General features: G+C 25.7%; 4 protein-coding genes across 5 annotated transcripts; 2 read left to right on the top strand and 2 right to left on the bottom strand.

The window, feature by feature from the left end:
• The first annotated feature begins 2,662 nt into the window (after window positions 1-2,662).
• On the top strand, window positions 2,663-6,436 carry LOC114121529 (NADH dehydrogenase [ubiquinone] 1 beta subcomplex subunit 5, mitochondrial). Its single transcript, XM_027983921.2, has 5 exons — window positions 2,663-2,823; window positions 2,899-3,008; window positions 4,111-4,328; window positions 4,839-4,945; window positions 6,087-6,436. Exons 2-5 carry the CDS (start codon window positions 2,924-2,926, stop codon window positions 6,223-6,225), a joined length of 549 nt encoding a protein of 182 aa, XP_027839722.1. The 5' UTR covers window positions 2,663-2,823; window positions 2,899-2,923; the 3' UTR covers window positions 6,226-6,436.
• Window positions 6,437-8,308: 1,872 nt separating this feature from the next.
• On the bottom strand, window positions 8,309-12,789 carry LOC114121516 (uncharacterized). Of its 2 annotated transcripts, none has more exons than XM_027983902.2 (2): window positions 12,639-12,789; window positions 8,309-12,232 (listed from the first exon to the last, which is right to left on the bottom strand). In XM_027983902.2, exon 2 carries the CDS (start codon window positions 12,230-12,232, stop codon window positions 8,348-8,350), a length of 3,885 nt encoding a protein of 1,294 aa, XP_027839703.2. In that variant the 5' UTR covers window positions 12,639-12,789; the 3' UTR covers window positions 8,309-8,347. The 2 variants fall into 2 exon arrangements, with proteins under 2 accessions (XP_027839703.2, XP_050059788.1); XM_050203831.1 differs by lacking the exon at window positions 12,639-12,789 and adding an exon at window positions 12,456-12,601.
• Window positions 12,790-16,262: 3,473 nt separating this feature from the next.
• Window positions 16,263-18,635, bottom strand: LOC114121469 (60S ribosome subunit biogenesis protein NIP7 homolog). Its single transcript, XM_027983829.2, has 4 exons — window positions 18,309-18,635; window positions 17,927-18,152; window positions 17,728-17,868; window positions 16,263-16,455 (listed from the first exon to the last, which is right to left on the bottom strand). Exons 1-4 carry the CDS (start codon window positions 18,362-18,364, stop codon window positions 16,336-16,338), a joined length of 543 nt encoding a protein of 180 aa, XP_027839630.1. The 5' UTR covers window positions 18,365-18,635; the 3' UTR covers window positions 16,263-16,335.
• A 376-nt stretch (window positions 18,636-19,011) lies between these two features.
• LOC114121470 (60S acidic ribosomal protein P2-like) lies at window positions 19,012-22,641 on the top strand. Its single transcript, XM_027983830.2, has 5 exons — window positions 19,012-19,179; window positions 21,219-21,388; window positions 21,668-21,760; window positions 21,828-21,912; window positions 22,584-22,641. Exons 2-4 carry the CDS (start codon window positions 21,220-21,222, stop codon window positions 21,902-21,904), a joined length of 339 nt encoding a protein of 112 aa, XP_027839631.2. The 5' UTR covers window positions 19,012-19,179; window position 21,219; the 3' UTR covers window positions 21,905-21,912; window positions 22,584-22,641.
• The last annotated feature ends 71 nt before the right edge of the window (window positions 22,642-22,712 follow it).

Raw genomic sequence — 22,712 nt, 5'->3', positions numbered from 1 at the left:
CGCTCCTTTTGACATTTATATTAAATTGATTAACGCGTTTTCGGCGATCGGATTGTTTATTAATATTGAATAAAAATCGTGTTTGCTGTCATGTTGTTTTGGGCTATCAACGTTGGAATAGTAATTGAACATCTTTTGTACTATTATGCTATGTATTTCATTGTTTCAATAAAATATATATTAAATATGTGTTGGTTTGTACTTTAATGGTTATATATATATATATATATGTTGTAGCTTTATGGTCAGTCATCGTAGAGCAGTGACATTTGTTTCAACACGCAGTATATATAGTGTACTCATGTACACTATATAGGTAGTTAAATTACTGTTTTTTATTCAATAAATTATATCATTGTATTTATATTATTTTGTTCTTGGTAACTTGACTTGAGATAATCTGAGAATATTATAATTTTTATGTAATTATGTGTAGGTACATAATAATTTTGAGAATTCTAAAAATATAGTCGGTCTAACATTTTATAAATTGGGTAGAAAATGTTAAGTAGTTTTTTATGAAAATAGTCATTGGACGCCAGTGTTACTATAAAAGTAAACCAAATTTTAAAGTGAGATATAGCAGTAATATAAAAGTGATTCTCTGAGGTACCTATAGGTACTTGAATAATATAAAAAATCCAAGTGACTACGAACAGTACGAACGTGTTAAGTTTGATAATAGGCTAATTCAATCTAATACTAAAATAAACACATAGGTAATAAGTTCTGAAAGCAAATTTGCTTTATTGAAAGTTTGTAAGACAGACAATAACAAATAACAGACAATAACACATTTACACGTGTGAGTGTAGCATCCTAATAAAATAGTGTTTTGTTCTTACCATCCCGCATCTAGTTTAATAGATTTCGGTTTACACAGTGGATTTATTGATTTATATCACAATTCATAACATAAGTATTACACCTGAAGTTGTTCAACAACTATTTTTTTATAATATACTCTTATTTCCATATGGTAGGTACTTGGTAGTTGATACTTAATGGCTAACATTAGCTTAATTGCTTAGTATAAATTATATACCTACTTTTAATAAAAATATTTATTTAATTATTTACAATCTTATTATTTATTCTTTATTCACTTTTTTATATAGAAATATTTACATGATAATGATAATAATTTATGGCTAACTGTGTGGATATGTTATAAACTTATAAATTATAATATACACAAACTTCAATAATTTGAGAAATGAAAACTAATGAGAAACCATGTTTACATTTTCGAACATTTAATTCAGCTAATATTTTTTTATCGTTATTTATATATGAAAAAAAGTGAAAGTAAATTTAAAATTTAAAATGCTTTTAAATGGATTAAAAAGAGTTTAAATAGGTATTGAAAGTTATACTATACCTACTATATAAATATTTTTTTTAATATATAAATAAAATATACAATAATATAATTGTAACATACAATTTGTATCCGTTGACACAATAAGAGTTAAAAAAAAATACACGAATATATCTTGATGAAAAAAGACACCCAAATGCCTAATGGTGCAGACACTTTTAATTTAAGGTACATATTAAATGCGTATATGTTAATTACGTAAAAGTCCTCAATTCTCTCAAATAACTTACGTCTTAAACTTTAGTCACCTAGGTCCTTGGAGGAATGTCGGATTTAGTAGAAGACACTATGTTTTTAATTATAGGATTTAGGTATATGAGGCGTTAGCCTGACTCGAAACCTTTTATACTAATGCTTAGCTTTTTTTTCATTTAGTATTTTTTAGATTCAGATCTGTATGGAGTATTGGAATGAAAAATTTGAATAATTTGATAAATAAGGAAGGGCATTTGTTAGTTTCCTTAGAACAATATTTTTAAAGGTTTGGCTTTTAAGTATCTATTTAAGTTTGACAGGTTTATTAAAAAAATTGTTTTTGGATGGATGGCTTCCTTGTACGTTTATAAATTTAGATTTTGTATTATTTATTTATTTGGTATTGACGTAAATTACTTGTTGATTTTATTCTTCTTCTACGTTGTAGATATTTATGAAATCTGCAGCCTCTGTAATATATTTTAGGACATCTCGTGAATGGAGTAATCAGGTGACTGATGATCCGTTATATAAGTTAATCCATCTATAGGAAGATAACCACAATACGCTTTGAATGTGCCTATTACTGATGAATAAAATATTGATTAATTTATTTTAGTTTGCACGGTAATTTTTTTGCAGGTGGTTTTTGTTAACTTTGTGTAAGACATTGATGACTGTCTTACTTCAAAGATGAGAATGAAGGTTGCGGATTAAAACTCTTATTAGTGGTTTATTTTATTTTTACTGACAGGAATGGAAGCTTCAAGTTAGTTACTTCTGTTTTAAGGAATTGAACAAAGGTTCTATAAATTACATATAGCAGCTAAAAAAGGTTGGGTGTGCAACTATTCTATCTACAGACTAGAACCGTGTTTTAGATTAAAAAATGTTGATAACATACTTGCCAAAACATTTAATATTAATACAATAATAATATTTGTAATAATAATAAATACAACTTAAACCATATTAATATACCTATAATTGTAGTTATACATTTTTGAGTCAATAGGTACTACCTTATCATAAAACAGTGCATTTACATAATATTATCACAGAATAACATTATATTATTAATGTTGATTGCCCTATCTGAAGGACCAAGGGCACATTAAATTATATGATATCTGATAATCAGCGGTCGGTCGTCAGTCGGTCGACTCGTTTTTTCGCTCTTATCATTAGTAAAATTTTCATCCTGTGCTCGTGACATTTTATATGGTAAAAAGATCCTGAAGAAACGTGTAAGATCTTACTGTTGTACTATTCAGTATTCACCTATATTTTATTTAATTAGTATTTTATCCATTTTTGTGTAGAATTGATTTAACTAACGCCGGTAAAATGGCTGTTTGGAGTTCACTGAAGCTAGGATCGGCGATCACCAAATGTTTGAGTTCGAAGAAAACCGACGTACTAAAATCATCTGGTGAGAGTACAAGTTATTATGCGAATTATTCTATTTTAAGTATTTCGTTGACAAAATATTTGATACAATTTTTAATTAGGCGTACTTAGGTTTAACCTATTTTATAATATTTTTATTGTAATTTATTATGGTTAGATCTACTTTTACATACACCAATAAGATCATCTAGTATCTTGTGTTTAACTTGCTCTTAACTCTGCAAATTTTTTTTAAGAATTTATTTTATTACTCTCTTTAAATTAAACAATTTTATGCTATGTTTCAATGTGTGGTCTACCGTAATAAAAATTATAGAATAGTATGTGGCCTTCTATACCTATTTTATGAAAAAAAAAATTAATAATTGATTTTCTGTACATAAAGAATATAATTAAATTTATTAATAATGTAATATGTATGCATTTCAAAAAAAAAATAAAAAGTTGTTATGGGTTATCTACAAATCATAATTTTATGTCTCTTAAGAAGATGTCGCGACCACATTTGTTGTCTTCGTCTTACACACGTACAATATAATAAATTTTTGTTTACCAGTTTCAATAGTATGATTTTAGATTTAATATTGTGAATTAAACTTTTAGGTAAGAACATTATCTGTGTTCTCTCGTTGTTATGTAAATATTCAAAGATTAAAATATTGTAAACTACCAACGAGAGAACACTGATTACAATCTTACCTAAAAGTTTAAAGATAGGTCAATTCACAATATCAACATTAAAAGCACACTATTGACACTGGTGGACGAAAATTTACTATGTGTTATGTCATTATGTGTGTAAGACAGAGACAACACATGTGAGTGCGTTGTCCTCTTAAAAATTAATCAAAAATATTACCGCTTTTATTTAATCTTCTTTAGCAATACTTAGCTAAGCATTGGAAAGTACCTACAAAGATCCGTACAAAGATAAATTGGTATTAAGTACCTGAGCAAGAATTTTATCTATGATAGAACACATAACATTAGTGGATAACATATTATATTAATATTTATAGTTAGGTAGTACACAAAATTAAAGTAGATCGCATTTTGTGAGGTAGCCTATTTTCATAAAATATTATAAAAAAAATATTTGAATAATTTTTCATATGGAATTTTAGCTCTTGTACCGATTCGTAACATGAGTGGTCATCATCTGATGAGTGTTAAAGAAACTCGCTGGCAATGGACAAAGTTCAAGGATTTAATTCATTATTATGTTTTGGTTGGCGTTATTCCTTTAACATTATTTGTCACTGGTGTTAATGTTTTTATTGGACCAGCTAAATTGGCTCCAATTCCTGAAGGCTATAGACCTGCTCATTGGGAATACTATCAGGTTAGTTGATTATTTTTATGAATTGTGTTACTAATGTCTAATTGTAAATTGTTATCATACATACCTATAAGTAAATATAGAAAACATGAAATTGTTTGACTTTGTATATTTTAAATATGAATGATGCTTCATATCTCATTAGAAACCTATAAAACATTTTTTAATTTGTATGTTATTTTAATAACTTTTTGTATTGACATTTGATGATCTTATAGAGTTATATTAATTCACCTGGACACTTTTACTGTAGTGGCACCACCAAGACTATAGAATCTTACTGCCACTACTAATGTGTACAGACTAGTAAAATCTAATTTCAACAAGAAAATTAGATTAATAAATTCTATCTCATGAAATTTCTTTTAATTTAAAATTATAATTTATTTACCTACCTACAATTATTAAATTTTTTGAAATAAATATTATTTTATTATTTTAAAAAGAATAGAAAATAAGTTATTTTAATTTTGTCATAATAACTAATAAAATTAAAATCTTTCAATGTTTTAGCATCCAATTACTCGGTGGATGGCACGTTATATTTATCCCAGTCCACAACAGCAGTATGAAAAGTATCTACATACATTATATGAAGAAGATGAAAAATTTAAAGTCAGGTAAAAATGTTTTCATGATTTTTAAAATTTATTAATATATAGATAATTAAAAAATTTAATGATTTTTTTTTTTTAACACAAACCTCTCATTATTTCAAGAACTATTAACTGTTTTGAACATACTTCTTTTACATAATTTACTGAAAAGTAAAATTAAAATTAAAAAAATATATATAGGTATCATTTAGTGTTTCATTTTTTCAATTTCTTACTTTTTGAATAACAACATTTATTTTTAATTTCATATTCTGTAACAGAATATTTTTTGAAGTATTTAGACACTTAAAAATTAAAGTTTGTATGACTAGTGTATGTGTTATAAATTATAAGTTATAAGTATTAAAATTAGGGTAGTGTTAGGATATCCCACAAATGTCAAGCCTACTCCACTCAATAGAACTTTAAATACTTATCTCATAACCTACTCATCCAAATTATGATTTTTATGTATATAAATATTTTGCTTCAGAATATGAAATTAAAAAATGTATTGCTTTTTAAAATTGTTGTTTTGTTTTGTTTTGTGAGCTACAAGCTCATAATATTTTTTGTCCAAAAAGTGATGTGTCCTATCTTGCCCCCCTCCCCCCCAATGGGCGCCTATGCTTGTGTAGATTTGTTTGGAATTACATACAATTCAGGTACATTAATAACAATAACAAATAAAAGAAGGTCCCTTGTCTAATACACGTATAACATAGTTAAAAACTGTTTTGTGCAGGACAACTTTATTCCCTCAATATTTAGGTATATTAAAATTACCAAAATTATAAATCACATTTACCCAAGCTGTAGCGTTTTAATTTTTTTGATAACATGAATACAATTTAAGTTATCGGTTTGAGAACTAGGTTTTTTTCATTTAAATATCTGTAACATTTATCTTATCTTAATAAACAATGGCGGCCAGAAGGAAATAATGCGAAAGCGGTTCCCTCCCGGTCGTTGGTTCAAACAGAAAAAAAAAAAAAGATTTTTTTCATTTAATTAAAGTTGTCCAGTGCAAAATAGTTTTTAACTATGTTACCCATGTATAAGGCAGAAATAACACATGCGGGTATTACGTCCTTTTAAATAATTTTAAAATAAAAATTTTCTAATTGTCCCTTTTTTATTTATTATTATTTATACAATTTTTCAGAATGGTAGCTAACAAAATTAATGATATGATGAAAGAACGATCAGACTACAAATCATTTTATTATAGACCTATCTCTGCTAACCATCACAGAATTAGTAAAGAAGGAATGGATCGTGAAGAATCTGAAGGTCTTAACTAGTTATGCATTATTGAATAATTAAATTAGAAATTGTTAATTTTATAGTAGGTACTAAAAACATTATAAACATACATTCAGATACCGATTATATATAATACGTTTTAAAAATCCATATAGAATATTGTATTTTATATCATAATAAATATATGTTCAAAGATAAATAAAAATTGTCTGACCTGTTTTGGTCTGACTAATGTTGTACATTCTGTAATTGGTTCATACTATTATTATTATTACTTCATGCCTATACATTTAAATTATGATCAATTTGATGAATGTATTAGTCTATCAAAGATGTATAGTTATTTTATTTTTATTTGTGTATGGTTATAAGTATTAATACATTAGTGATACTTGATACATTAAAAATTTAAAATATAGGGTAAAATATATGCTAAAAAAAAATATACAAAGCTTTAAATTAAACAAGAAAATAGTAAGTACATGTTTAACTGTAAAAAAACGGTGATAAATTAACGAATGTTCTGGATGAACTAAATAATTATTCAATCATACATTATCACCACATTCTATCTATATTGTATTGTGATCTAAACTATTCATTTAAAGATAAAAATAAGTACCGATTGTCTAAATGACAAATTCAAATTTTAATTAAATAATTGTTAAACTAAATCTAAAAATATTTAACAAAGCGCTTAACTCTTTATTAACTTTTAAAATAAATTGTTAACTCGTTAACTTTGTGTATTTTGTACTTATGATTAAATTATTAAGAAAAAAATTTGCTCATGAATGAATATTATTTTGTTATTGCTCTAGTAATCGTAATTCAGTAAAAAATAACACTTTCATTTAAATCAATTAATCTGGTTTCTACAGAAAACATAATTTAGTTGTAGTCAAAATTTATAGTATTGGTATTTTTTTAATTGTTACAAAAAACTAAAAAAAAAAAAGAACCATTTATAACCAGAGACAAAACTGATTTTATTTCTTTGTAGTAGTAATTAATATAAAATTAACCTATCATTTCACCAAATATTTATTTATAATTTTTTAAACATATCATTATCTTCATGGTCCATAATTCTACATCGCATTAATAATTCTCTTGGTTTTTATTTTTAAAAAAATTATCCATTAGCATAAAATCAACTAAAATACTCCTATAGTAATCACAAAATCTGTTATTAAATTGACCTCAATAAATTAGATAATACAATTAATTGTTTATACATTGTAATAATATCCATTTGATAATATTTTAACTACTAAATTCCAAAATAATAAATAAACATACAATTTATGTAAAAAAAAAAATAAATTAGTTTTTAATTTTATTATTTGTTATAATGAATAATTTCTTATTATTTGCAGTAAATAATAAAATTAAGTGGTGTCAAGGACCAAAGTATTCTATAATTTTACTGAAAATAGAAAACTAAATGTAACTATAGATCTATAGATGGTAGCCCTAAAAAGTTTTTTAAGTTACAATAAACATATATTTTACTCTTTTATCGGCTAGATAAGGTCAAGTTAGGTAGTGCTGAAAGAATTCATGTAAAAAAAAAACAGATAACAATTATTAACAGAAATATAAAATACTGTTTCATAATATTTCTATAACATAAACCTTCAGTTAAGAGGTTTTGAATGATGAATACAACTATAAATCAAAATCTACTTTTAAAATTACTATAGTATTTATAGTTTTGCATAATATAATATTTTGAATGTGAACATCATCTTTAATAATTCATGTTGGAATATTTAACTTAAGTAAAATTCAAAATCTAAAATAACGAAATCACAGCTTAATGATAAAATGTATAATATTTTCAGTTACTATTATATTAAACACCTACATTCTTACATATAAAATATTATGTATATATATAATATAGATTATATTACAGACTATTAGTACATTTAAAATTTCATAATTTTTATTTCATTCAAACTATCAATTTTTTGCTATTTTTACATTAATATTATTGTTACTTTTATTTCAAATTCAAATTTAATACACTAAAAAAAATATTTACTTAATAAATTACAATATTTTCAGTTCAAATTCACATTACATTAACTTAAAAATTATTATTTTCAAATAAAAATTACAAAATAGTACATGGAATAAAATTTACAATTAAATCTAAATATTCAATCTATTAGCACGCCTTTTAATAATTAACGATGGTGGTTGTTCAGTGGTTTCTTTTTTTCTTGTACTTCTTTTCTCTCTCACTTTTATTTCAACATCTTGTTTTGTTGTAGACTTTACAATGTTTTCTTTTCCAACTTTCTTCTTAACAGTTGAATCATTTTTAATTTTTTCAGTCCCTCTTATCAGAGGTGATTTTATTTTATTTTGTCTAGAATTTGGACTTTCAAGAGTCATTCTTAATTTTCTTACTGCTGGAGTGACAAATCTAGGAACCCCTTGTGATTTTGTATTCACTCGTAATTTAGAAGTCATAGGTGTCTTTAATTCTTGTAAACATGTTTCTGCCACAGGTGATCGAATAACACTTGAAATTGCATAACTCATTATGTTTTTAACTCTAAGTGAAATAATTAGTTCATTTACGTACATTGATAACCATTCATCATGGCAAGATTTTTTAGCTTTTTCAAGATAAACCAAAGACTTGGATGGATCATTGAAAAGTACTAGGTGTTCTGCATAATGATATTTGACTAAAGTTGTTTGTCTAACTTTTAAAATGTTATACACCTCATTTTTATTAAATTGTGGTACAGGCAATTCCAATAATTTGAATGTACGTTTAAAATAATGTTCAGCTAATTTTTGTTGACTAGCTTTAGAACAGTAAACAGCTTTAAGAAGACATGCCTCAATAACAGAATGCATAATTATTGGATCAAAAGGTCCATTGCTATTGATAGCTTCGTCGCAATATTCGGTAATGTTCATTTGTGTACGTTTATTGTTCAATCGTTTTAGGGAAGGTGATGCCATTTTATTTAATCTAGGGATTTGAGAGCATCTATAGTCTGACAATGGAGAAGAACATTTATTTGGAGAGTAGTTTACAGTTAATTTTTGCATTTTAAGATCCAACTCTTCTTCTTTAAAATCCAGTAAAGTCATTATATGCTCCAACTGTCCATTAGCATTTTCAAAATTACAACACATCAGTTCATTCCAACAATTCATTATAAATACATTTAATGCTCTTTTAGTTAAAACAGACTTCAGAACAATATTCATTTGAACTTTTAAAAAACAGCGAGCTTCCAAAGGTTTGAAAGTATTTATATAGATTAAATTCAAATAAGAACATATACTTAATATTACAAAATGCATTGCCAAGTATTCATAAAAATAATCGAGCCTTTTGATAAGACCATGTGCAAGATTATAAGCATCAATAAAAATAGAAAGACATTCGTTTTTGTTGAAATTTCTAGATTCAAAGCACAAACGACTTTTAAGGTATGAATATTCTGCCATTAATAAAATATTATTGTTCAATTCTCTATCATTGATACCTTCTAATAGAACTTGTGCATCATTAAATTTTAATTGGTTTAAAAGAGAAGTTGCTAATGCCAATTTATAATCAATGGCCATTTTAGGCAAATGTTTAGCTAAATTAGATAATTCTACAACATCTACCTCGCTAATTTTTGATAATTCCATAAGTGCTATAAAAGTATGTTTTTGACACTTCTTATTAGAAGCTAATTTATATAATAGTTTCCATACTTCCACTTCTTTTGAGTCACCGTGCAGTTTGAGTATGAAAGCAACTTCTTGAAGGCTTCTAAACAGTAATTTGACATCGTGTTCATCTTTGATTGTATCATTTATTAAAGCAGACCAATTCTTAACGGCCCAATTCAAACAATTGAAAAGTTTAGGTTTTATTTTTAAAGGCAATATCCAAGAAATAGGTTCATATTGAATAATATTTTGTTGCTCCATACCACGTTCCAACCTCTCTTCAGTATACGAATCCAATTCTTTGCTGACAAGGTTCTGCAAATGTTTTAATAAGCACAAGTAATTTGCGTAATATAAATTACCCAACATTAATGACATATTCTTTTTCTCCATAGACGTTTCAACTTCTAGTTTACGAATGTAGTCCTCTAATACATCAATTACTCTTTTTAAACCATTTATACTATTTGAATGTAGTATTATGTAAGCAGTAGTAATTATGACCCGACACTTAAGCTCTCTAGATAGTGTATGACACATTAAGTCTTCAAATAGTTCCAACACAGCAGTAGTATCTTGTTTAATTTTATTTTGATGATTATGAGCCTTTAATTCTAACCACATTATTTCAGTGCAGTCAGATTTTGTCAAATTAAAATCAGGCCATTTCTTTTTTAGATCAATATCATTTTTAATTTTTTTCAAAATAGTTTCTTTAATAATGACATTATTTCTTTCCTCCTTGCATTTAAGATAAACCCATTGTTGGGCAGCTAGTTCAGAACGAGTACGCACACACCAGTAAGCAATACACCTTAAAGCTTCGTCGTTTTTATTTTTATTGTACAAATACCGACTCAGTAGAATTGCGACACGAGCAACAAGTTCTGAATCAATTCCACAAGGATCAAGTATTAAGTATAACCGTTCAAGGAAATCCAAGCATAAATGTGTGAAATTGCTAGAAGTTGTACTAATACAAAGGTTGTAAGCACTTGTTAATGAAAATTCAATGAAAGCAATTTTATTTGAGCAGTTTGATTTATTTACTTTATCAAATAAAGAAATGAATAATTCCATCCACTTTGAAATATCTTCAGAATTTAAAAATGTGGGATTAGTATTAATTATGTGTCGTATCATGATAAATACTATGTTAATTAAACTCATTTCGGATGTTGAATCTTCATTGAGATCACAATTTTTACTTTTACAACATATCTGACCAATTGAACTATGTTTGCTTACATAAACTAAACGGTGTAGCAAAACAAACATTTGGGAAATTGTTTCAGAAGAATTAATAACCAATCCTTCATACCAAAAGTTTTTTAGTTTTATAATTGTAATAATGGCAGCCTTGAACACGTGATATAACATAGTGTTTGGTAATATCATTGTTGGTTCATAACTTTCAGCAAATGCTATCATTTTCCTTAGTTCAAAATTTGAATCAAGACCATTTTTAATAGAGTTGTCAATAAACTTGAATAATGATATCAAAAATGACAATGATTCTTTTTCAATTTTATTCAAACAACAAATATCAATCATTAATTTGATATGCTTGATTAAATTATGTACATGCATTTGTCTATGACGCATCATGTTTTGCATTACAGCTACAATGTTTTCAATTAACATATAGTATAAATTCATCAAACATTCTTGATCATTTTTTTTTCTAATAACGCTAGAAGATAACACTGATTCTAAAGTCATATCTAAAATAACTACATCCATAGTACGCCCTTCGTGTAATATTAATCCACTCATATTTTTCACAAGTGTTAATAATGAAGATAATGCATACTCAATTTCTTTTCCAGTATGGCGTTTCACTAAGTTTAATGCAGCATCCCACATAAGTATAACATTTAACTTTTTTAAATCATCATCAATGGGACAAGTCTTATGAATATGATGTGCAAATAACTGAACTAAATATTTCAGTACATCACACGGTGGAGATAAATTATTTAAAAGATAATTACCAAAATGTACAGCTTCTGTCACATGATTATTTATAAGTAAATATTTGACAATAACATATAAACTATTTTGCAATGGTTGTAATTGAGACAAATCAATTGTTTTGAAGCATCGATCAGCAAACTGTATAACATCATTTGTATTTTTTCCAAATTGCTTAATTTGATTGGTAAGAGTAAATTCAGATTGAAGTTTTTGTGCTAAAATACTTACAATACCGACTGTACAATTTTGAAATCCTTTAATATCTTTGATATTATTGTAATGAATATTAAAAGTGTCAAGAGCTTCTTTTAAATTATCTTGGTTAATATCATTCTGTATAAGAAGAAAAATTTTCTTTAACTCGCCCATCATCTAAAAAACAAAGAAATGTTAAATATAAATTAATATTACTTAAACAGTGTTAAATGTTTGTCTTTAAATTAAAAATTAATTGAGTATAATTACATAATTTAATGTTTTAAGAAATATATCAAAATTAAATAAATATTAATCAGATGCAATATCTAAGGTTTATCTTATATTATTACTATAAAATGGTGCATAACTATTAAATATTTTATAAATAGTAAATTACCTAATAATTAACTGCTAATTGATGAGATTAAACTTAATGAAAGCAAATCTGATGAAAATTAGTTTTTTTGTCATGAATTTTTTTGGTAATTAACACTGATTTTAGTAAAACAATGCATTTAAAAAGATAAATGCTTACATAATGTTTATAAAAAAAATAAAAATAAAATCATTAAAAACTTACAAAATAACTTCCGGTGACAACCAGATATGGTAACGACAACCGACTACCGATCAGAGACAGCGATCATAATCCGATATTCGACATTTGGTGTTTACTGTTTTTATTTAAATTATCAATATCTATTCAGAAATTCAGTTGAATTCAATTTTCAAATAACGGCCATTTATTACGACTTACCACGAATTAAGATAGTACTATCACTTTAGCAATAAATTGATAATCACAACTAATTTTGATAACAAATGCAAGAATTCGAGCTAATGATAAATAGCAATTAGAGCCTAGAGGTGGGAATTTCAACTCATTTGATGAATCGTTGAATCAGCTCCTGCAAATCAATTAAATGAACTGAATCATCAAATCTACTCTCAAGTCTCGGCTCTTTTCATAGTTCTTAATTCATGAATACCACCTTCATGGCTTGATTCACGATTCACATACTTGTGAATTGACTAGATATTTTAGAGATTATACAGCAATCATTGCATAAAATTATTCTACCTTCCTACTTCATAATTTAAGATTTGATCAATAGTTATTTTATAATTATAATTCTGTGAATTTAAACTATAGATTTAAGATTTACCTTATTATATATTCGATGTACTTTACTATACATTTTGTATGATTATAAAACATCAGTTGTTTGTATTGTTATTATTATTTATCTGGACTAAGGAGTTTTGGACTAATTAATCTGAAAAATTCAAAAATGTAAGATACGTTTTAGGTTTTCTTGAAATAAAACACAACCAAATATCCACGTTAACATTAAAAGAAAATATCGTATAATATAACGGAAATAATGATATATCGTTATATTTAATATTAACAATATAAAGGTTTAAAGTAAAAGCGATAAAACGCAATGTATTTATTAATTTTCTAGTTCACTCAATAAGGCGTATGTAAAAAAGGATATCGTAATAAATATATCCCAATAGTTAAATAGTATATTATACATATATTATATTATCGCTGTAATTGTAAAGGGTTGTATCAACGTAATCGGCCTTTACTCTATACCTATTTAATCTACACATTTAAAATTAACTTGATAATTCTATTGACAAAAAAATATAATTTCATAAAATAATACTGATTTTGATTCTAAAACTAGTAATAATGCAAAAAAGTCCAAAAAGCACCAAAAATTAAAAAAATCTCAAAATATGTAAAGAAAGCAAAGTTGCAATGTTTTGGACAAAATCTAAAAATAACTATCAGCAATCAGCATATATGATAGTTCTAATCTTAAATCTTATAATAGACATTTACAAAAAACAGTAATTAGTGAGTGATTTAATATTTCATTCAATTCATTTCTGTAATCTATTTAATCGTCTTTTAAAGTCTGAATCGATTAAAAAAAATGGTTCTTTTATTTTATTTTATTTTTTAATAATATTAAATATTGTAATTATTATAAAATGAGTAAAACTAGTATTGTTTGGAACTACTTTAAACTGGATGATAATAAAAAAAATGTAAAATATGGTTTGTATCGTCTTGAAATGAAACACAACCAAACATCTACTTCTAACATGATAAGACACATGCGTTTAAAACACTCAACAATTGAATTGAGTAAACATCGTCCTGCTTCTAACATGCATGTTGAAGAAAATGTTGATGCCCCTACGGCAATTGAAAATCATCTTGCATCTACTTCAGTGAGTATTTTTAAGTAAATTACCTACACACAAAGTATTAATTAAGTATTGATGGTTAAAATGTAATAAATTAATTGGTAGATTATAAACTAAATACCTGTACCTGCTTGATAAAAAAAAAAAAAAAAAATGCTAACTACAAATTAAATTTTTTTTATTTAATTAGTATAAAGTTAAGTTTTTAATGACAATATTACAGTACCTACTTATTATATTGAAACTTCAAATACTTATTACCTATAATGATATGTAACATAATATAATAATTAATAATATTTCATTGGTCCTTTATTAAATAATAAATTATGAATTAATATACCGAAATGTTTTATTTTTCAAATGAAAAAAAAATAATTTCATCATAACCAAATTACAATATTTTTACTTTACTGTGATCTATGAGTACCAAATTCATTACAGTACATTTTTTTTTTTTTAGTCGGTTGTTGACTCTAAAACTCACACACCATCGTTAAATTTACATAGACCAACAGTTCATAATGTACAAAACATAATAAAGAGTTCTTAAAACAATAGTTAAAAAATATTATCCATTCAGTATTGTCGAGGACAAAGATTTTGTTATTATAAAGTTAAGTATATAGTATTAAGCATGTATACTATAAAGTATATAGTCCGATATAGTAGCGAATGTTCATTTTGTTAGTATTACGACTGATGGTTGGACATCTATAAAGAATGAGGGTTACATTGCAGTTACAACACTTTATAATCAACAATCGTGAGCTTAAGTCATACTTACTCTCTTGTTTTATGTACTCAGAATCACATACCATTATCTGAAAAGTGAATTGTTAAGAGTCATAAAAGAATTGGGTTTGGAAAATAGAGTCTTAAGCTCGTACATCAGAAAATGCATCAAATATATCAAAGGCAATTTATTTATGCAAATGGAGGCATGTACACTATTTTGCTCATAGTTTGAACTTGGCTGTACAAAAGCTATAAAAGAAATACAAGAAGTTAAAGAGAAAGTTTCAGGTATCCCACACCACCATAATTAAAATAAATGGAATGGCTATTAAAAAAAAAAAATTCATATGACATTAATATATTTTAACCTTTAGATAAATTTAATATTCAATATTAAATCAACACTAATTTTCAATTAGGTATAGAGAATTTGTCAATAATTTTTTGTATATCCAAAGTATTTGTTACTTAACATGTAATACATAAGATTTACATCTCTTTCTTTATTTAATATTGATAAATATGAAAATCATTCTTGTTGTATTGATGTTCTCTGACAAGTTTTTAATCGCCGCATTGAAAAAAATGAAAGTTTGCAAGTTGCCGATCTAACAGGTATTGTGGAACTTACTCGTAGCAATTTATATAAATTTGGATATACTTCTTCAATAAATAGTTTTATAATATCATCATTATTAAAAAAATTTTTAACTTTAACCAGCCATAATTTTACACGATTCAATGATTGAATAACATTTTTTTTTTAAATGTTCATAATGTAAATATTTGTATAAGTCATGAGATATTATAATATCCACGTTTCATTTATATTTCATAACTAATATAGTTTTTGCTTTTAGTTAAACTCAAATTACATTGTATATTATATAATTATCTGTTAATGCTGGTATAGAATTTGTTGTGCTTTTAGTTGTAGAGGAAAAATGCTAATATGAGCTGTTAACAGTTGACATTATTAACAAAATATCAAAAATTGTTTATAGACTCAGGCTATCGACGATATCAGTATTTTATTACTAATACAAATTAGATTTAAAAATTATTATTTAAATTTAAATAAATAAATAAATAATACTTAAAAGTTCAAACACAATTTTAACTTTAATATTCTGAGATTCTATTACTGGATGGTCTCTTTCATATATGGTTCATGACATTTTATTTAATTTTTTAGTCTATGTTATTTGATGTTTTTATAAAATAAATTGTAAGTATATTTAAATGTGGAACGTCAATAAGTTGTTTATTAAAAATATATAAAATATCTAACAATAATACAAGTAAATGTATTATATTAAATCATCTTCACATCGAATAAATTCACCGATATCAGCTTGATTAAAACAAACTACAGATAGTGGATCTGTGTGCTTACATTCAGTAGTATTTTTTGCTGCAACACCAAAACCCTGAAATTAAATAAAATACCTATTTGAATTAAATTTATAATATTTATGATTAACAAATGACATGTGAACATCATCTACTTAATTCAAATAGAATAAAAACAAAGTTAATATTTTTAAGAACTTGTCCATACAAAATTCATATTTTTAAGAATTTGTCCATGTTTAGTTAAAATAATTATGTACAAATTTGTTTAGCCTACTAGATATAACTATACTAAGTGCGCTGAGAGAGCGCAAGTCGGCGGCAACCTAAATCGGTTTTACTGCGCAACCCCAAACGTCATTCTGCCATAGGGAAACCGGTTTCGATAGCAGAGAGACGCAGGAGGATACGCGAGCCGACTTGCACTCTTTCGGCGCACTCAGTATAGAGTTGCACTAATTTTTGGCATTTAAAATATTAATTAATATAAGTTACACTTGAATAATGATCAACACGGATGAAACACAACTAAATTATGGTTAACGAAAAATTCTTAATATCCAGATTAAAACAAGCGGTCCCAACCAAACTACCTTAGTAATTAGTAACTACTAAACAATGTTTTAGATTTTTTTCAAAATGTTATAAAATTATAAAAATACATTATACATGAAAAGACTATGTTTTCAATTTAGCTACTTTTTGATATTTATTTTATTCATGTTAAGACATTATACATACAAATGTAAATATGTGGTCTCTGTTCTACAACAATTTTAACATTCAAAAGAATTTGTTTTACTTAATTATTTTTAATGCTTTTTAAATTAAAAACATTTATTTAGGACACTTCATTATGAGCATTTTAAAAAAGCATACTTTTTTATAACTTATTTTAATTTTTATAAATTTGTTGTCCCACTATTTTTGAAATAATTATATTGAATATAAATATTTATAAGAAAAATATACCTTAAAAAATTAACCTATTCTAAAAATAAAAATATATAAAAATTCATAAAAACTTATGTGTGAGCCATTTTCTATCCACTTATATTATTAAAAATTAGGTTAAAACACAGTTTCAAGTAATATATTAAATACAAAATTTAATGTTAATAGGTTCAGTAGTTTCCAAGTTTTTAAATAACGTCAAGAACAATTACATTAAGAAAAATGTAACTAGAAAATAAAGTTTCAAGTTTTCTTTGAGAATAAAAGGAGGGAATATATAATTTGATCATAACTCAATTCTTTCAAAATCATAATCAACATGGTTTAAAGGATTATTTGAATAATGAATAAATATATAACATAAGAATAATATTACTTAGTTTAATTATATTTACCAAAGGAACATCACTCATTGAGAATACTATAACTCCTTGGTATTGAGTAGTACTTTCTGTAATTCGCCCAAGACCAGACTTTAATACATTATGACCATAAAGAAACTGTTGTTCAGCTGCAGGTTTTATCCACATTTTATGCTGTAAGTATAATTCATATGCTTAATTAATGAGTGTATACACAGAGTAATCATTTTACCTGAGCATATGGAGCTAAATAATCTAAAGATGTTATATGAATTCTAAATTTTCCTGACTTAGTAAATTTTCCAAAACATGTGCCTATACTTATTATGTTGTCAGGATTCATCATAGATCCCATATTTAATACTTTTTCAGACACATAATAAACTCGATCTTTCTTCTCTCGAAAACAGTATTTTCCATCTGAACGATCAATTAATAATTTTATATTTGAACCAATGCTAAATAAAAAAAAAAGTATACATACACCAATTTTATAATTATTTTTGAACTCATTAATGTTTAAACAAATCATTCTAAAAGTTAATTTTTTTACTTAAGTATTTATTAAAGGTCATATATAATAACATGTGAATTATGAAAATAGAATAACTTACTATTTAGACAATTTTTCGAAAAATACTTTCATTCGGTCATCTGTCAATTGTTTCATTGTAAATTTGGTTTATTTATATTATTAACTATTAATACTAGGAACTAGAAGCTAAACCAAAAAAAAAAAAATCATAAATAAGCAAATAAAAATGATGGTTAACAGTAAATTTAATGTTTAAACGTAAATAAATAACAAAAGGTATTATTATGAATAGTGTAGTGTATTTGGCACTATTGGTACGAAAACGTCAAAATCCAAATATGAATTAAGAAATAATAAAATTTAGAATTTAATTCATATTGTGTAGTATAATAGTGTGTACTACTGTTATCATGAATAATCAAATTTACCGCGTGTACGGCATAGAGTAACTCTATAGTGTACGGTGCACATGTAATAATATAACCCCAGAATATTATATGATAATAAATAAAGACTATCTTAATCGTGGAATACAACCACGACGGTTTTAAGTTGTAGATACTAGATTTATCTGTTTGTTTTTTGATACAACCAAATTTAAAGAATAAATGATAAATATGGGTAATTGCCATGGACTAATATATGATTTTAAATATTTTATCTTTTTTTAGTAACTTTATAAAAATATTTTTTTTTATTATTATATATTATTATTTTTGTTATTGATTATTGATGCGCAGAGATCCGTACTTTATTTAAGTTGGTATCATTTTATAACTTCAACTATTTGGTAACACTGGTTAGCTGTTGCATAGTCTGAATGCTAGAGCTATGTTTCTACTTCATTTACAAGTCTTTTGACTTCAAAAGCTGTACAAGTGTTTGAGCAGTACACACATTTTCCACGTTTTGCCAGCAGCCAGCTCACGTTTCGTGTCCAACAGACTTAAGTACGTATATTTTTTTAATAATCATTATGTTTTATTTCCTTTGATTTTTATTATCGTTTTGTTCGTGACTTTCCATCTCACCTTCACGGCTTCACGCTTGTGAAATCTGTTGACGCGACGAACTCCAATACCACGTGTGAAGGATCACCTAATTTTGGTTACATCCTTGTAAATATGCTATAATTCTGATTTGTTGGAATTAGTTTTTGATTGACAAAATTATAATACACTGCAAATTTGACAAAAGAACATGAACTTGATTCAGCTTATTATATTTTAGACGAAGTTAAATCTTTAATCAGTTCACAAACATTCAAGATTTATCTTTGTTGTCTTATATTATTCTAATACGTAGACTGAAAGTACTATTCGGCTGTCACTGCTTTCAGTTTTAAAAGTTAAAATTTTAGTAGGTCTAGTTTAATCGCATCATAAACAATTAACTTAATTTGTTTTAATTGTAAATACAACACTGCTTTTTAATAGATCCAATCAATTGGACATAGACCGTCTTGCAAAACCACTTATGGTTCAACTGTCCAAGTGTGTTGGTCACTCCTTTGGGGATATTATATTTTTCAGCATTAATAGTACTTTATTATCTTAAGTAATAAATAACGTTCAAATATGTGTATGTATATCTCATAATTTAAAACATTGAATGAATGTGTCTGTGATGATAAAATATCACCATCTTTCGACTGATAGTTTATGATGAGAAAATCTTTTATTCTGATGACACTTTTCTTAACTAGAAAGCAATTTAAGTAAATAATTGGTTACATAATAACAAAGGTTCTATGAAAAAACTGGTTTATTTTGAATACTATTAAATGATGAGATTATTTTTATTTACCATCTTTCGGGTCTGAATTCTGATGTTAACTTTTATCCTGATAATAGTATTATTTATTTAACATTTTATGATGATTCACAATATTTTATACCATCTTTCGGGTCTGAAACCTGATGCTAATGTGTTTACTGAAATTTATTGGTATCTATACCAATAATAAGTTAAATCAAATTGTTAAGTAACAGAATATAATAAATATTTTTATGATGATTCACAATATTTTAATACCATCTTTCGGGTCTGAAACCTGATGCTAATGTGTTAACTGATTAATTATATTAAACAATAATGTTAAAGTAGTTAACAGTAATTCTATTAATTTATTTTTAACCTTTCTAATATATGTAAATATATTATGTTAAACTAAGATTATTTACTGTTATTTATCAAGAGTAATTTTAAGGGTTATCAATGATTTGTATATATATTCTTTAGATTATTAAATAAAATTTTTAGCAGATTTCTCTGATTGACTATTTCAATATAAATATTTCTGATCAGAAATTGGTAACTTACTGCAAAAGTACATTAAACGGATGTCCGGGGACATTGCTTTATAGCAACAAGCCTTCAAGCCCATCTGTACATGATGATTTATTTTATTTTTAATTTTAATATTATAGTTATCAAATAGTATAGTCATATTTAACTAATTCTATATTGATTAGTTTTTGCTGATGATGAATAATTTTAATACCATCTTTCGGCTGATAGAAATTGATGAATTTTATTTTCTGAAAGCATTTTAAATTTTATATTTTTCAAGTTCATTAAGTAGGTATTTACATTATCATTACATATTTGCTATGTAAATTATTGTCATCTTTCGTGTTTGGCAGATTTCTCTGATTTGGATATTTCATTATAAATATCATTTATCAGATATTGGTAACTTACTGCAAAAGTACATTAAACGGATGTCCGGGGACATTGCTTTATAGCAACAAGCCTTCAAGCCCATCTGTACATAGCAATTTATTTTATGTTTAATATGCTAGATACTCTCCTATAAATAATTATGTTATGAATTGATTTTTGCTTATGATGAATAATTTTGATACCATCTTTCGCCTGATATTATATTGATGATCGATATATCTGAATGCTAAGAATAAATAAAATTATCCTTACTTATTATATCAACATTTCTATTACTTACTATTTATTTTTTATTATATTTTAGAATGCGTTACGTGGCTGCATACCTGTTAGCTTCCCTTGGTGGAAAAGAACCATCCAATGATGATATTGAAAAGATCCTAAGTTCTGTCGGTATCGAATCTGACGCAGCTAAAGCTAATCTCGTTCTCAAAGAACTGAAGGGCAAAAATGTCGATGAAGTTATTGAGAGTGGTAAATATAAATTTAATATTTTTAAAAAAAAAAAATGTTGAGAACAAGTACTATAAACAAATCTTGGGTTACTTAGTTTCTAATGCAATGTTCTATAATGTTTTTAGATAATTTTTGAATTAATTTTAGTTGGAGAAGATAACTTTCATTGTTTTAATTTTATCCAATAGTGTAATGCTCAATTTGAATTATTTTTTCATTAACTATTCTTATCTGATTAAAAATTATAATTAAATATTTTACTTACAATGTTTTAATAATTTACTTAATTGTATATAGGCCGATCTAAATTAGCTAGCGTACCAACTGGTGCCGCCGTAGCAGCATCTGCGGGAGCTGGAGCAGCAGCACCAGCAGCATCTGAAGAAAAAGGTAAGTTTATTTTTTATTGATTATTTTATTATACAGTTTTTCAATTTTCTTAAATTTATTTTTATAGCTGCCAAGAAAGAGGAAAAGAAAGAAGAATCTGATAATGAATCTGATGATGATATGGGCTTCGGACTATTCAACTAAGATAAGTTGTAAGTGTTCAACCTATATTGTATTTTGCCTTAGTTTCGAACCAAAATAATGCAGGCTCCAGCGGGTTATTGTTTTATAACATAAACCTTCCTAAGGGTGTGCTAAAGAAAATATACATTTGATTTGAGATAGTTTTTATAGATATATATTAGCTGTATTAGGCAAATGTGTACATTTATTAAAATAAATAAATACTACTAATAATTTTTGAATACGCTCAATTTAATTTTATTTTTAGTATGTATCAGATTTTCTTATGTCTGATAGATTTCTGTTAATTTGGAATTAACCCAACTTGGAGTACTACATTGGAAAATTTTTTATATTTTGAGCATAAATTATAAGTATGTTATGCAGGCTCCAGCGGGTTATTGTTGTATTACTAACATAAACCTTCCTAAGGGTGTGCAAAAGAAAATAAACATTTGATTTGAGATTGTCTTTATATCATATATATTGTCAATATTAGGCAAATGTGAACACGATATTAATTTTAATTTAGAATAACAAGTATAGATTTAGAATTATTATTGTTGGTGGTAACATTTTAAATTGATTTTTTGAGTAATCTAATTTCATCTTAAATAGAATAATGACAAAATGCTTGAATTAAACGTTATATTAAATATTTCCATATTTTTTTTACTAATGTTGAATTTTTATTTTTCAGATTCTCTTGGCTGTTTGTATTTCAAAAACTGATGGTTAAATAAAACAATTGTTTTAATTATGTGGCTTATTTTTTTATTCCCTTAATCAATACTTAGTCATTATGATATTTTTATCTTCTCCTATTTAT

The sequence above is a fragment of the Aphis gossypii genome, chromosome 3 (assembly GCF_020184175.1).
Source record: "Aphis gossypii isolate Hap1 chromosome 3, ASM2018417v2, whole genome shotgun sequence".
Lineage (NCBI taxonomy): Eukaryota > Metazoa > Arthropoda > Insecta > Hemiptera > Aphididae > Aphis > Aphis gossypii.
The sequence above is the reverse complement of the archived record's forward strand: the minus strand, read 5'-3'. Positions and strand labels throughout refer to the sequence as shown.

What these genes read in the sequence shown, in the direction of transcription:
- LOC114121529 (XM_027983921.2), top strand. Translation starts at nt 2,924, where the DNA reads ATGGCTGTTTGGAGTTCACTGAAGCTAGGATCGGCGATCACCAAATGT. An exon ending in CTCATTGGGAATACTATCAG is followed by an intron (nt 4,329 to 4,838) that starts GTTAGTTGATTA and finishes TCAATGTTTTAG; the next exon opens with CATCCAATTACTCGGTGGAT. An exon ending in GATGAAAAATTTAAAGTCAG is followed by an intron (nt 4,946 to 6,086) that starts GTAAAAATGTTT and finishes ACAATTTTTCAG; the next exon opens with AATGGTAGCTAACAAAATTA.
- LOC114121469 (XM_027983829.2), bottom strand. Translation starts at nt 18,364, where the DNA reads ATGAAACAATTGACAGATGACCGAATGAAAGTATTTTTCGAAAAATTG. An exon ending in TTCGAAAAATTGTCTAAATA is followed by an intron (nt 18,153 to 18,308) that starts GTAAGTTATTCT and finishes TTTTTTATTTAG; the next exon opens with CATTGGTTCAAATATAAAAT. An exon ending in CAATGAGTGATGTTCCTTTG is followed by an intron (nt 16,456 to 17,727) that starts GTAAATATAATT and finishes ATTTAATTTCAG; the next exon opens with GGTTTTGGTGTTGCAGCAAA.
- LOC114121470 (XM_027983830.2), top strand. Translation starts at nt 21,220, where the DNA reads ATGCGTTACGTGGCTGCATACCTGTTAGCTTCCCTTGGTGGAAAAGAA. An exon ending in CGATGAAGTTATTGAGAGTG is followed by an intron (nt 21,389 to 21,667) that starts GTAAATATAAAT and finishes AATTGTATATAG; the next exon opens with GCCGATCTAAATTAGCTAGC. An exon ending in AGCAGCATCTGAAGAAAAAG is followed by an intron (nt 21,761 to 21,827) that starts GTAAGTTTATTT and finishes TTATTTTTATAG; the next exon opens with CTGCCAAGAAAGAGGAAAAG.
- LOC114121516 (XM_027983902.2), bottom strand. Translation starts at nt 12,232, where the DNA reads ATGATGGGCGAGTTAAAGAAAATTTTTCTTCTTATACAGAATGATATT.